Source organism: Gigantopelta aegis, chromosome 5, assembly GCF_016097555.1.
Source record: "Gigantopelta aegis isolate Gae_Host chromosome 5, Gae_host_genome, whole genome shotgun sequence".
NCBI classification, from domain to species: domain Eukaryota; kingdom Metazoa; phylum Mollusca; class Gastropoda; order Neomphalida; family Peltospiridae; genus Gigantopelta; species Gigantopelta aegis.
In genome coordinates, this window is record NC_054703.1 from 31,298,760 (window position 1) to 31,312,888 (window position 14,129).

Genomic DNA, 14,129 nt, shown 5'->3' on the forward strand with positions numbered 1-14,129 from the left:
AGTCTTCTTACAGACAAAACACATGACAGTGCTTCATAGCAAGTGACCATCAAAACATCTCTTTGACTCTTCTATGTGCAGAGATACCAATTTTGATTATGATAGCTGGTTTTGTCTTCAGTGTGTATGCTTGGGACTTAAAACAGGTGCTAATCCAGTGGGTTGTGAACGTGGAGACGCCTGACATGGTAAGTGGTGTTTGAACAACTTTTTTTCTTTTTTGTCATCGATGAAAAAACAAAGGAAGGAGGCGGACACTTCGCCATTTTAGGGACCAGTCCTTAATTGTCAATCTGTCATCACATAATTTGAATTTTAGTATGAAAATAGTGTCTTTCTTTTTCTCTCATTTCAAAGACAAAATATCATAATTTTTATAAAAAACAACAAAACATACTTTTTTTCCCAAGATGTTTATTAAGAATACATGTGCCAATTGTTAAATAAAAAAATACTTAAAAAATTATATACAAATTGTTTATTATATATTACATTTGTTTTTTAACTTGAAATGATGATCATAATAATAATTTACTATTATCAAAAGGTATACTGTCTGTAAATGACAGTAATGAGAAATAATGTACAAAGACTGAAATATTCATTATACACTCGCATATTTACAAATATAAAAATACACATTTTATATTCATTACATTTCATAAATTAAAATTGGAATGTATAATATGTACAATGGCGTAGTCAGCATGAAGCAGATGAGGCTCTTGCCGTGTCTGGAATTTCCTGAGATTTATTTTATTTTTCCCATGACACCGATATTTATTTTTCAGGTCTGGGTTTGCCTCAGCGTTTTTTTCCTCTCTGGCTACTAACCAGGGGCCTAATTCACAAAGCTCTCTTAGGCTCTGCTAGACAACAAAGCATCCTCTTTGTAAGTCTTTTAGCATTGCACTGTGAGATCGCAAAGTTGCGAGAGTTTAGTGAATCAGGCCCCAGATGAATATGAAAAGAATGGTTCAAAACAATATTAAAAATATGTGATATGTACCGGTATGGTAAAAAGTGAATTGTACATGAAGATGCAATGAAAACTATTTATTAATCTACTAACTCAGACCTCAGGATTTCAGCACTCTGAAAATTGCGAGAACGATAATTCCATTCGCGTAGCTCACCCAAATCTAATTTTGCATAGTTCATTTTTTGTTTGCGCAAAATTTGGAGCACCATTTACTTGGATATAATGGGTTATGCAAAAAGAAAATGGGTTACCTGGGTTTATTTCTGCGTAACCGATAAATGGGTCACGCAGATTTTCCGTTCTCAGAGGCCTGGGTCGGTATTTATAAAGATTCTTAGAATTTTTAATGAAAATTCTCAAAACATTCTTAACATGTTAAAAATACTCTTACAATTATTTTTAAAATTATTCTGAGACAAACTTTTAGTTTAGTCTTAAGAAAATTCTCAGATGGAATTCCCTTCGATATTCCTGTCTATATTTAGCATCACGTGACAAAATAAACAGACGAACTGTCAAATGTCAAAGAGTAGAGCTGCAACTAGACGGAAGCAAGCAAACCAAAGCGTAAACCGAACTGGACTAAAGATGAAACATTGAGTCTTGTTCGTTTGGTGGACGAGAGAAAATATTCGTCTGTGTCGCCCTCCAATCCCTATTAATGCAGCCATTTTGTCCGAGATCAGAATTCTTAACCCAACTTAAAGGCATAATGTCACAGATTTAAGGACCTTATTTCTCTAAAAATGAATAATAAATAAAAATTACATTAATTGTAGGAAACCAAATCTAGCTATCACATCATCTGAACTGAACCATGATAGAGTGAAATCCATGTCATCCCTCTCAGCAATTTTAGTTTTTGAATTATGGACCATTGCCATAATTCAATTATTTTTACAAAATGTCTATTAATAAATGGAGTATTGTGGTTATGAAGATGGTTGAATAAAGTACATTTAGGGACAAATCAAATTATATTTGTCCAGGTAATACTTTGTTAGACCATTAAATAGGTCAGTGGTCTGTGACAATATGCTTTTAAAGAGTCCTTCATATGACTCCTAACTTTTTCTCAATTCTAAGAGCAATCTGAGAGCAATTCTTACATTTAAGAAAAATTCTTAGGGATTCTAAGAAAAATTCTTAGGGATTCTAAGAAAAATTCTTAGGGATTCTAAGAATTATTTTAAAATTCTTATATTTAAGAGTAATTCTTAGGAATTCTGAGAATTTTCTTATATTTAAGAATTCTTAAGCATTTAAGAATCTTTATAAATACCGGCCCTGGATTTCAAATTTTAGGGAAACATTTGTTCAACTGTGTGCCCTGTGAACATCAGAACCCATCATAAATAGAGTGTTTTTTGTAACCATGATAATGGGGTATTAAGGAGAAGTTTGTTTTATTTAACGAAACCACTAGAACACATTGATTAGTTAATCAAATTAATCATCAGCTATTAGATGTCAAACATTTGGTAATTCTGACATGCAGTCATCAGAGAAAACCTGCTACAGCAAGCTGGGATCTTTTATATGCATTTTCACACATATAGGAAAACACATACCACAGCCTTTGACCAGTTGTTGTGCACTGGTTGGAACGAGAAAAAAACCCACAATCAGTTGAATGGATCCACCGAGATGGTTCGATCCTGCGATGCAAGCACCTCAAGCGAGTACTCAACCCACTGAGCTAAATCCTGGCGTATTACGTCACATGATTACGTCACATGATTATGTCACATGATTATGAGTCATAGATGTTCGGTTTCACGATTTTGCCGTGAAATCTGATAGCGATTTTAAATACTAATTTCTCACCAGACAAATCAGCAGGATAAAAGTGTGAGTATTTTACATTGATATCAGTTATTTTAAATACTGCATTCACACACTGCATACACACTGCATGCACGCACATGACACACTGCATGCATGCACACAACACATTGCATGCATGCACACAACACACACTGCATGCACACACATACATAACACACTGCATGCACGCACACAACACACACTGCATGCACACACATACATAACACACTGCATGCACACACATAACACTGCATGCATACACATGACACACACTGCATGCACACACATTTATGCATGCACATAACACACACTGCATGCACACACATAACACACACTACATGCACGCACATAACACACTGCAAGTACACACAGACACACACACATACATATGTGCATGCATAGACCCATACCTAAACGCACAACACAAACACTGCATGCACACACTCGGATGTGCACACGGACACATACATACATATGTACATGAACACACATACACATGCACATGCACATGCACACATACACATACACATCAGACATATACATGAGCATGTGCACACATGCACATACACACACACATACACATCAGACATATACATGAGCATGTGCACACACACGCACATCAGACATATACATGAGCATGTGCACACACGCACATACACACACACGCAAGTACACATACACATCACACATATACATAGTACACACACACACACACACACACAATTATATAAAGTATCATACCTAACTAGTGCCATGATGAAAAAACGACAGCAACAACTATGATGTGGAATGTAAAGAATCATACAATCATCTGTTAATCATCTATATTATATGATATTAATAGAAATGTGAATGTATAATTAACCTGTATGTCTCAACAACACCCCACGGCATTGTTTAATCAGTGGCTATTAGGAAAGGAAAGGAATGTTTGTTTAATGACACCCCAGCACATTGTTTAATCAGTGGCTATTAGGAAAGGAAAGGAATGTTTGTTTAATGACACCCCAGCACATTGTTTAATCAGTGGCTATTAGGAAAGGAAAGGAATGTTTGTTTAATGACACCCCAGCACATTGTTTAAACTGTCTATTAGGAAACGAAAGGAATATTTGTTTAATGACACCTCAGCACATTGTTTAATCAGTGGCCATTTCATTTCATTTCAACTTATTTTCATGCTTATATCCAATTAAGATTCAAGCACGCTGTCCTGGGTACACACCTCAGCTATCTGGACTGTCTATCCAGGACAGTAGGTTAGGTGAGAGAGAAGAGGGTGTAGTGGTCGTACACCTACCCATTGAGACCTTAAGACTGCGAACCCTGTACCTACCGGGCTGTAGTCCGATGGCTTAACCACTGCGCCACCGAGGCTATTAGGAAAGGAATGTTTGTTTAAAGACACAGAAAAACATTGTTTAAACAGTGTCTATTAGGAAAGGAAAGGAATGTTTGTTAAAGTTAAAGTTTGTTTTGTTTAATGACACATTAATTTACTAATTATCGGCTACTGTATGTCAAACATGTGTTAACTTTGACATATTAGTCTTAGAGAGAAAACCCGCTACATTTTTCCATTAGTAGCAAGCAATCTTTTATAAGCACCATCCCACAGACAGCACATACCACAATCTTTGGTATACCAGTCACAATACAGTGGCTGGGACTTGAGAAATAGTTTAAAAGATTAACATCTGCCACTATCATATAAGCTACTCCTACCAAACAGAATTAACAAATATTTAATGAGACCTCAACACAAAGGAAAATTTGCCATGAGCTACCTGCCATATTATTATTGCTGCAAGAGATTATCTGATATGTGTTTTAAAACACAGACTGAAAGAGACATACCATCGCCTATAATATACGAGTCGTATGTCACGGACTGGAACAAGGCGTGTTATGTCCACTGACAAGAGTTGATCCTTTGATCAATAGCACCACAGGCAAGTGTCTTACCACTGAGCCACTTACAGCTTTCGAAATGAGCATTTGTTCTGACTGGCCATGGCCCAACTTAAAATTTCATGACTGTCCATGACCCCAACTCCAAATTCCAGAATATTCCATGACCAAAGTTAGAATTCCGATTCGGTCCATTACCTAGCTCAAAATTCCATGACTGTCCATGGCCCAACTCAAAATTCCAAAACTTTCCATGACCAAAGTTAAAATTCTATGCCTAGCCATGTCCCAACTCAAAATTTCATGACTGTCCATGACTCAACTCAAAATTTCACTACGTCCCAGGCCTTGAACGTAATAACAGTGCCATAATTCCATGACCTTTCAGGATTTGTATGACTTTTATGAACCTTATGAACATTCAGATAATGCCAATCACTTTTTATATAAGTGGATAACACCAGTTATTTATATATACTATGAGGATGAACAATACCACCCTGTATACACCATGTCAATGAAGCATATCAGACGTATCCTACGAGATGATACAGAATCACACACACGACCGTAGTAACGAGACAGAGAACCGACAATGATCGCGACCGCGACGCGGTCGACGTCACCTCGCGCGTAAGATCCTCGGATACGAAGAGGAAACTGTCGACGATGTGGATGACGCCGTTGGTGGCGCCGAGGTCGGAGTGCAGGATTCGAGCTCGCACGTTCCTGAAGATCAGCTCCTGGTCTGTGGAAAACAACAACAACAAGTTTACAGTCAACATCGCAGGTAACTGGTAAACACTTCATTTACAGTTGGGGCAGGACATAGCCCAGTGAGTAAAAAGGCGTCAGTTTAGCACATTTCCCCCAAATAGCTCAATCGTTTTTGCCAGAATTTGAGGATTCACCCCCCCCCCCCCCCCACCCTGGCCTTACAAAATTCTGTATCTTCTTCTGGTTTAACTTTTCGGATGTCGAACCCCATTGCTCAAAGGTCAGAATCATTTCCTTTCTTCTTCATTTACAGGTGATTACAATATGCATGTTGCATAATTAAAAAGGAAGGAAGGAAATGTTTTATTTAACGATGCAGTCAACGCATTTTATTTACGGTTATATGGTGTCAGACATAGGGTTAAGGACCACACAGATATTGAGAGAGGAAACCCGCTGTCGCCACTTCACAGGCTACTCTTTTCGATTAGCAGCAAGGGATTTTTTTTATATGCACCATCCCACATACAGGATAGTACATACCACGGCCTTTGATGTACCAGTCGTGGTGCTCTGGCTGGAGTGAGAAATAGCCCAATGGGCCCACCGACTGAGACCAATCCCAAACCGACCGCACATCAAGCGAGTGCTTTACCACTGGGCTACGTCTCACCCCCTAAGTGAAAAGGTGATCTCCAATCTTAAACCTACGATCACCTTAAGTGTATAAGGTAGTTATGCCCTTAGCCCTAAGATTGCTTCATGGAATGGGGCCGTGATCTGTAAAACTAATAGTTGACAGTTAATCTCACATGTAACTAACAATACACCATTGATTACAAGTTAATTACAAAAGGCATACTGGATAACTATTAAAGGGACAGACCCTAGTTTTTAAACACTAAGGCATATTTTTCACTATTATAGAGCCGTTTATGATCACCGAAATCAAACATTACTTAGTTTTTATTGTTTAGATTAGTTAGTTCTGTTCAACCGAAGTGTTTTTGGTCATCCTGGTGTTTCTAAAATCACAAAATGCATTTTTCATGTTTTTGAAAATGCACGTGCATCTGAGACGTAACGGTTATGGAGTCGCGTTTTAGTCTATTTTTAAGGTTATTTCAATGTCACCGACTCTTGTTTCACTCTGTTGTATCCAAATTTGTTACAGATTTGTAAATTAACATTGTTACGGGTTGAAACTAGGGTCTAGGTGAAAAATATGCCTTAGTGTTTAACTGGAGTTCTTGATCTGCTAAATGAGGAAAAGTTTATATTTAATATCACAATCATGTAACTGCAAAACATCATTTACAGTTACTTATAATATAAATGCATACTGGATAACTGTAAATAATTCGTGATCTATAAAAAAAATTATTTACAGTTTATTACACTACTTGTAACTGTAAAAGAAAGGATTTAAGAGTTCAGACATTGGTGAAGATTTGGTCCACGATCTGTAGAATGACAATTTATATTGAAAAAAATATTTACAGTTTATTATACTACTTGTAACTGTAAAAGAAAGGATTTAAGAGTTCAGACATTGGTGAAGATTTGGTCCACGATCTGTAGAATGACAATTTATATTGAATTATACTAATTTCCACTGTAAAAATATTTACAGTTAATTACAATACATGAAACTGTTAAATCAGTATTTAATGTTACATATATCACACGTCACTATTATACACACATAAAAATACACACGAAAAATGTTTCCCTTCATTTATGAAAACTACGCCAGAGTACTTTTTAAATGGTGTTGAATAAGTGCACGCGACGTGGGAATGACTTCATTTTGTTTTGTTTTTGTCAGCGAAATGGAGTTTTCTACTGGGATGTATGCGGCCATTGGAACTGAATGAATGCTGGAACGCTTCTCGTTTCGACAGCCTGCACCACCAGGTTGGATTCTTTTTTTTTAGCGAGATTCTTTGCCTCCAAGTAATTTTTTCAGCTGACTTATGTCAACTTGTTTTTCCGTGACTCGTATGACAGCTATTCTGCAGAATGCCACGGTTGTTCGCGTTTAGTCTCTACATGTCCGAGCCTGTTCTAGTAGCACTGGAAGATTGTCCGCCCCACTCTAAGAAGAAATAGGAAGTGGGGTCGGCCCCTACTACTCTTTTCTAGACTTTACTTTGTTTTATACTGATACCATATCGTATCCTCCGAAGTTGGGCCCGTCTGCACCACTATACCAACCTATGACGACTGGACTATACCCTAGTCTGATATTCTCTTGTTCAGACGGATCCGGCTTCTCAAGATCTGTATTTCAGCACAGCACTACACCTTCAACATCTAATGACTATTACTCTAGGGGTTTTCTTGACGGGATGCAACCTATCTCGGCTCTACAAGCTGTGCACCCTAACGGCCTTAACGAGGCCACTTACGTGGACATATAGATCGGACTTTAAACTTTTAGACCTTTGTTCAAAATTTTATGTCAAAATGACTTTTTTTTAAAAATATTATTAAAATAGTCTGATCCTCTCTTCATTCTCTTATTTATTTTTGGACTGTCCTTCTTAAATGCTACAAATTATATAAATATTCGGCCGAGCAGTCAATTCTTTTTATTTTCGGCTTGTAACTTTTTCTTTAATTTTTTAAAATTCTATTAACTTTTCTACTAATTGCTATTTTCAAAATTCTGCCCATTTTCAACTCTACCCACCCCTCCTTCTGTCCCAGACTCAGTCACTGGCAAAGTCAAAGATTGTGCCCAGGAGAGACGTGCTTGAACCGTAATTGGATATAGGCGCATTAATACGTTATCTAATCCAATCGAATACGTACATCTATCGTTGATTACGTTGAGTCGTATTTCCTCGCCAGTGTCTGATTGGAAATATTTAAGTCCCGGTGACAGCTGATCGATGTAAATTCTTTCATTTTTGATGATCATCCGGCGGAAAACCTGGAAAAAACAAAGAGAAAAATGAGGCCAGCTCTGGGTCAGCAGACAATTTTGCCAAAATGATCATTTTAAACTTTAAAAACAGCAGAAATTGAGATATTTTCTAACAAAATATTAATTATTTCATGCAATTATTTCGTCAAATTATGTATTAAACTTTAAAAATGGCAGAAACTTTGTTATTTTCAAAAAAAATATTAATTATTTCATGCAATTATTTTGTCAAATTATCTATTAAACTTTAAGAAAGGCAGAAATTCAGATATTTTCAATTTTTTTTTTAATTATTTCATGAAATTATTTCGCCAAATTATCTATTAAACTTTAAAAAATGGCAAAAACTCAGTTATTTTCTAACAAAATATCAATTATTTCATGAAATTATTTTGCCAAATTATCTATTAAACTTTAAAAAACTCAATTATTTTCTAACATAATATTAATTATTTCATGAAATTATTTCGCCAAATTATCTACTAAACTTTAAAAACGGCAAAAACTCTGTTATATTCTAACAAAACATCAATTATTTCATGAAAATATTTCACTAAATTATCTAATAATAAAAATTAATGTGTCATGAGATAAAAATATGGGGACTCGAATACTCGAGGATCAAATTCGACCCGGACCTGAGTACCCGACACTAGTCTTTAATTAAACTAACAAGGAATAAAGTAAAATGGCATTATGCATCTTAATTCCAGCGCTGAACATGGATGCCAAAATCATGCCCTTGTATTGCATTCCACACATTCGACTTTTATTTTCTCTTCATGTGTCATAGCCCTATGATGTAACCAGCGGCAACCATATGGCAAATTGATGTAAAAAAATATAATTAACTGAGAGTGCTCTTCCTTGCACGGGTACTCGATCCTGTGAACGGACTCGAGTCTTGCTAGACTCGGCCCATACCCGAGACCCTGATCATGATGTTATTGCACTGGCACAGGTACACATTAAAATCCATATTTGTTTTATTAAAGGGACAGTCCTGAGTTTACAACCATTGTAAAATGTTTAAAGGGACGGTCCTGAGTTTACAACCAATGCAAAATGTTTAAAGGGACGGTCCTGAGTTTACAACCAATGCAAAATGTTTAAAGGGACGGTCCTGAGTTTCAACCAATGCAAAATGTTTAAAGGGACGGTCCTGAGTTTACAACCAATGCAAAATGTTTAAAGGGACGGTCCTGAGTTTACAACCAATGCAAAATGTTTAAAGGGACGGTCCTGAGTTTCAACCAATGCAAAATGTTTAAAGGGACGGTCCTGAGTTTACAACCAATGCAAAATGTTTAAAGGGACGGTCCTGAGTTTACAACCAATGCAAAATGTTTAAAGGGACGGTCCTGAGTTTCAACCAATGCAAAATGTTTAAAGGGACGGTCCTGAGTTTACAACCAATGCAAAATGTTTAAAGGGACGGTCCTGAGTTTACAACCAATGCAAAATGTTTAAAGGGACGGTCCTGAGTTTACAACCAATGTAAAATGTTTAAAGGGACGGTCCTGAGTACCGGCCTCGGTGGCGTCGTGGTTAGGCTATCGGTCAACAGGCTGGTACGTACTGGGTTCGGATTCCAGTCGAGGCATGGATTTTTAATCCAGATACCAACTCCAAACCTTGAGTGAGTGCTTCGCACGCTCAATGGGTAGGTGTAAACCACTTGCACAAATAAAAGATCCCTTGCTGCTAATCGGAAGAGTAGCCCATGTAGTGGCGACAGCGGGTTTCCTCTCAAAATCTGTGTGGTCTTAACCATATGTCTGACGCCATATAACCGTAAAATAATGTGTTGAGTGCGTCGTGAAATAAAAAACCATTTCTTTCGGTCCTGAGTTTACAACCAATGTAAAATGTTTAAAGAGACGGTCCTGAGTTTACAACCAATGTAAAATGTTTAAAGGGACGGTCCTGAGTTTACAACCAATACAAAATGTTTAAAGGGACAGTCCTGAGTTTACAACCAATGTAAAATGTTTAAAGGGACAGTCCTGAGTTTACAACCAATGTAAAATGTTTAAAGGGATGGTCCTGAGTTTACAACCAATGTAAAATGTTCAAAGGGACAATCCTGAGTTTACAACCAATGTAAAATGTTTAAAGGGACTGTCCTGAGTTTACAACCATTGTAAAATGTTTAAAGGGACGGTCCTGAGTTTACAACCAATGTAAAATGTTTAAAGGGACGGTCCTGAGTTTACAACCAATGTAAAATGTTTAAAGGGACGGTCCTGAGTTTACAACCAATGTAAAATGTTTAAAGGGACGGTCCTGAGTTTACAACCATTTAAAGGGATGGTCCTGAGTTTACAACCATTGTAAAATGTTTATAAAGGGACGGTCCTGAGTTTACAACCAATGTAAAATGTTCAAAGGGACGGTCCTGAGTTTACAACCATTGTAAAATGTTCAAAGGGACGGTCCTGAGTTTACAACCAATGTAAAATGTTCAAAGGGACGGTCCTGAGTTTACAACCAATGTAAAATGTTCAAAGGGACGGTCCTGAGTTTACAACCAATGTAAAATGTTCAAAGGGACGGTCCTGAGTTTACAACCAATGTAAAATGTTCAAAGGGACGGTCCTGAGTTTACAACCAATGTAAAATGTTCAAAGGGACGGTCCTGAGTTTACAACCAATGTAAAATGTTCAAAGGGACAGTCCCGAGTTTACAACCAATGTAAAATGTTGAAAGGGACGGTCCCGAGTTTACAACCATTGTAAAATGTTTAAAGGGACGGTCCCGAGTTTACAACCATTGTATAATGTTTAAAGGGACAGTCCCGAGTTTACAACCAATGTAAAATGTTTAAAGGGACGGTCCCGAGTTTACAACCATTGTAAAATGTTTAAAGGGACAGTCCCAAGTTTACAACCATTGTAAAATGTTTAAAGGGACGGTCCCGAGTTTACAACCATTGTAAAATGTTTAAAGGGACAGTCCCGAGTTTACAACCATTGTAAAATGTTTAAAGGGACAGTCCCGAGTTTACAACCAATGTAAAATGTTTCCGACCAACAGAGCCTTTTCGATGATATAACATACAAATTAAATACATTTTCTATTTAGAATATCAGTGTCTGTATCTACAAGCTGTTTGTTGTTTAGAATGTCAGTGTCTGTATTTACAAGCTGTTTGTTGTTTAGAATGTCAGTTAGAATATCAGTGTCTGTATTTACAAGCTGTTTGTTGTTTAGAATGTCAGTGTCTGTATTTACAAGCTGTTTGTTGTTTAGAATATCAGTGTCTGTATTTACAAGCTGTTTGTTGTTTAGAATATCAGTGTCTGTATTTACAAGCTGTTTGTTGTTTAGAATATCAGTGTCTGTATTTACAAGCTGTTTGTTGTTTAGAATATCAGTGTCTGTATTTACAAGCTGTTTGTTGTTTAGAATATCAGTGTCTGTATTTACAAGCTGTTTGTTGTTTAGAATATCAGTGTCTGTATTTACAAGCTGTTTGTTGTTTAGAATATCAGTGTCTGTATTTACAAGCTGTTTGTTCTTGTCCTAATGCTTGTGGTAGCCCAATAATTTTGTATGTACGAAAAAATTTATATCACAAATTAAAAGTAAAAACTGAGTGCTACAAACATTAGTATATGACTGCAAACACATTCAATATATACAGACACTGGTATTCTAAACAAGAAAATGTATTTAGTATCATCACAAACATCTTACAATGGCTGCAAACTGAGGATCACACTACAAAACGAAAAATGATGAGTTTGTCCCCACTTTTCGGATATTTTGCTTTATATTTGCTTTATAACAGTGTAAAAGTGTGTAAATATGAAAGTGTGCCCCCGCCCCCCACTTTTTAGCACCTTCCTACACTTGTGAAACAATAGCAGTTGACATTTGTTAAAAACAAGTTTGTTTTGTTTACCGACACCACTAGAGCACATCAATTTATTAATCGTCACCCACTGGATGTCAAACATTTGGTAATTCTGACGTATCATCTTAGAGAGGAAACCAGCTATATTTTTCCATTAGAAGCAAGGGTTCTTTTATATATGCACCATCCCACGGGCAGGACAGCACATACCACAGCATTTGATGTACCAGTCGTGATGCACTGGCTAAAACTAGAAATAGCCCAATGGGCTCACTGACGGGGATCGATCCCAAACCGACCGTGTGCGTTTTCCCACTGGGCTACATCCCGCCCTCAAAAAAGTAACTAATGCCAGTGCTCAGTGATACGTCAGTGTTACGACATAGTGCTCAGTGATACGTCAGTGTTACGACATAGTGCTCAGTGATACGTCAGTGTTACGACATAGTGCTCAGTGATACGTCAGTGTTACGACATAGTGCTCAGTGATACGTCAGTGTTACGACATAGTGCTACAGTGATACGTCAGTGTTACGACATAGTGCTACAGTGATACGTCAGTGTTACGACATAGTGCTACAGTGATACGTCAGTGTTACGACATAGTGCTCAGTGATACGTCAGTGTTACGACATAGTGCTCAGTGATACGTCAGTGTTATGACATATTGCTACAGTGATACGTCAGTGTTATGACATATTGCTCAGTGATACGTCAGTGTTACGACATAGTGCTCAGTGATACGTCAGTGTTACGACATAGTGCTCAGTGATACGTCAGTGTTACGACATATTGCTACAGTGATACGTCAGTGTTACGACATAGTGCTCAGCGATACGTCAGTGTTACGACATAGTGCTCAGCGATACGTCAGTGTTACGACATAGTGCTCAGAGATACGTCAGTGTTACGACATAGTGCTCAGCGATACGTCAGTGTTACGACATAGTGCTCAGCGATACGTCAGTGTTACGACATAGTGCTCAGCGATACGTCAGTGTTACGACATAGTGCTCAGCGATACATCAGTGTTACGACATAGTGCTCAGCGATACGTCAGTGTTACGACATAGTGCTCAGGGATACGTCAGTGTTATGACATAGTGCTACAGTGATACGTCAGTGTTATGACATAGTGCTCAGTGATACGTCAGTGTTATGACATAGTGCTCAGTGATACGTCAGTGTTATGACATAGTGCTCAGTGATACGTCAGTGTTATGACATAGTGCTCAGTGATACGTCAGTGTTATGACATAGTGCTCAGTGATACGTCAGTGTTATGACATATTGCTATATTTCGTGGTCTTGTTTTACTCTGTTGTAACTTTATCCAGATGTGTTACACGTTTGTAGATTAAGTAAACTTAGTGTCTGTTTTTATGGTTTGAAACTAGGATCTGTGTGTGTCTTTAAGGAAAAAATACTGGCCTCGGTGGCGTCGTGGTTAGGCCATTGGTCTACAGGCTGGTAGGTACTGGGTTCGGACCTCAGTCAAGGCATGGGATTTTTAATCCAGATACCGACTCCAAACCCTGAGTGAGTGCTCCGCAAGGCTCAATGGGTAGGTGTAAACCACTTGTACTGACCAGTGATCCATAACTGGTTCAACAAAGGCCATGGTTTGTGCTATCCTGCCTGTGGGAAGCGCAAATAAAAGATCCCTTGCTGCTTGTCATAAAAGAGCAGCCTATGTGGCGACAGCAGGTTTCTTCTAAAAACAGTGTCAGAATGACCATATGTTTGACGTCAATGTGCTCTAGTGGCGTCGTTAAATAAAACAAACTTTACTTTACTTTAAGGAAAACAGAAATGCCAGAAAATACTCATTATTACTTTGATTTTAACATACCACATTATCAACTACTTAATAATATCACATTCTTAATGAAACATACTA

The 14,129-nt window shown here is 37.5% G+C and overlaps 1 protein-coding gene across 1 annotated transcript in view; it reads right to left on the reverse strand.

Moving 5' to 3' along the window:
• Nucleotides 1-4,336: 4,336 nt before the first annotated feature.
• The window catches only part of LOC121373828 (periostin-like), a 48,538-nt gene continuing 38,745 nt past the window's right edge, over nt 4,337-14,129 (reverse strand). Inside the window, exons 12-13 of the mRNA XM_041500604.1 lie at nt 8,255-8,375; nt 4,337-5,468 (exon numbers count right to left, since the gene is read on the reverse strand). Of these exons, the coding sequence (XP_041356538.1) occupies nt 5,248-5,468; nt 8,255-8,375 (342 nt within the window). The 3' untranslated portion in view covers nt 4,337-5,247. The remainder of the gene's footprint in view (nt 5,469-8,254; nt 8,376-14,129) is intronic.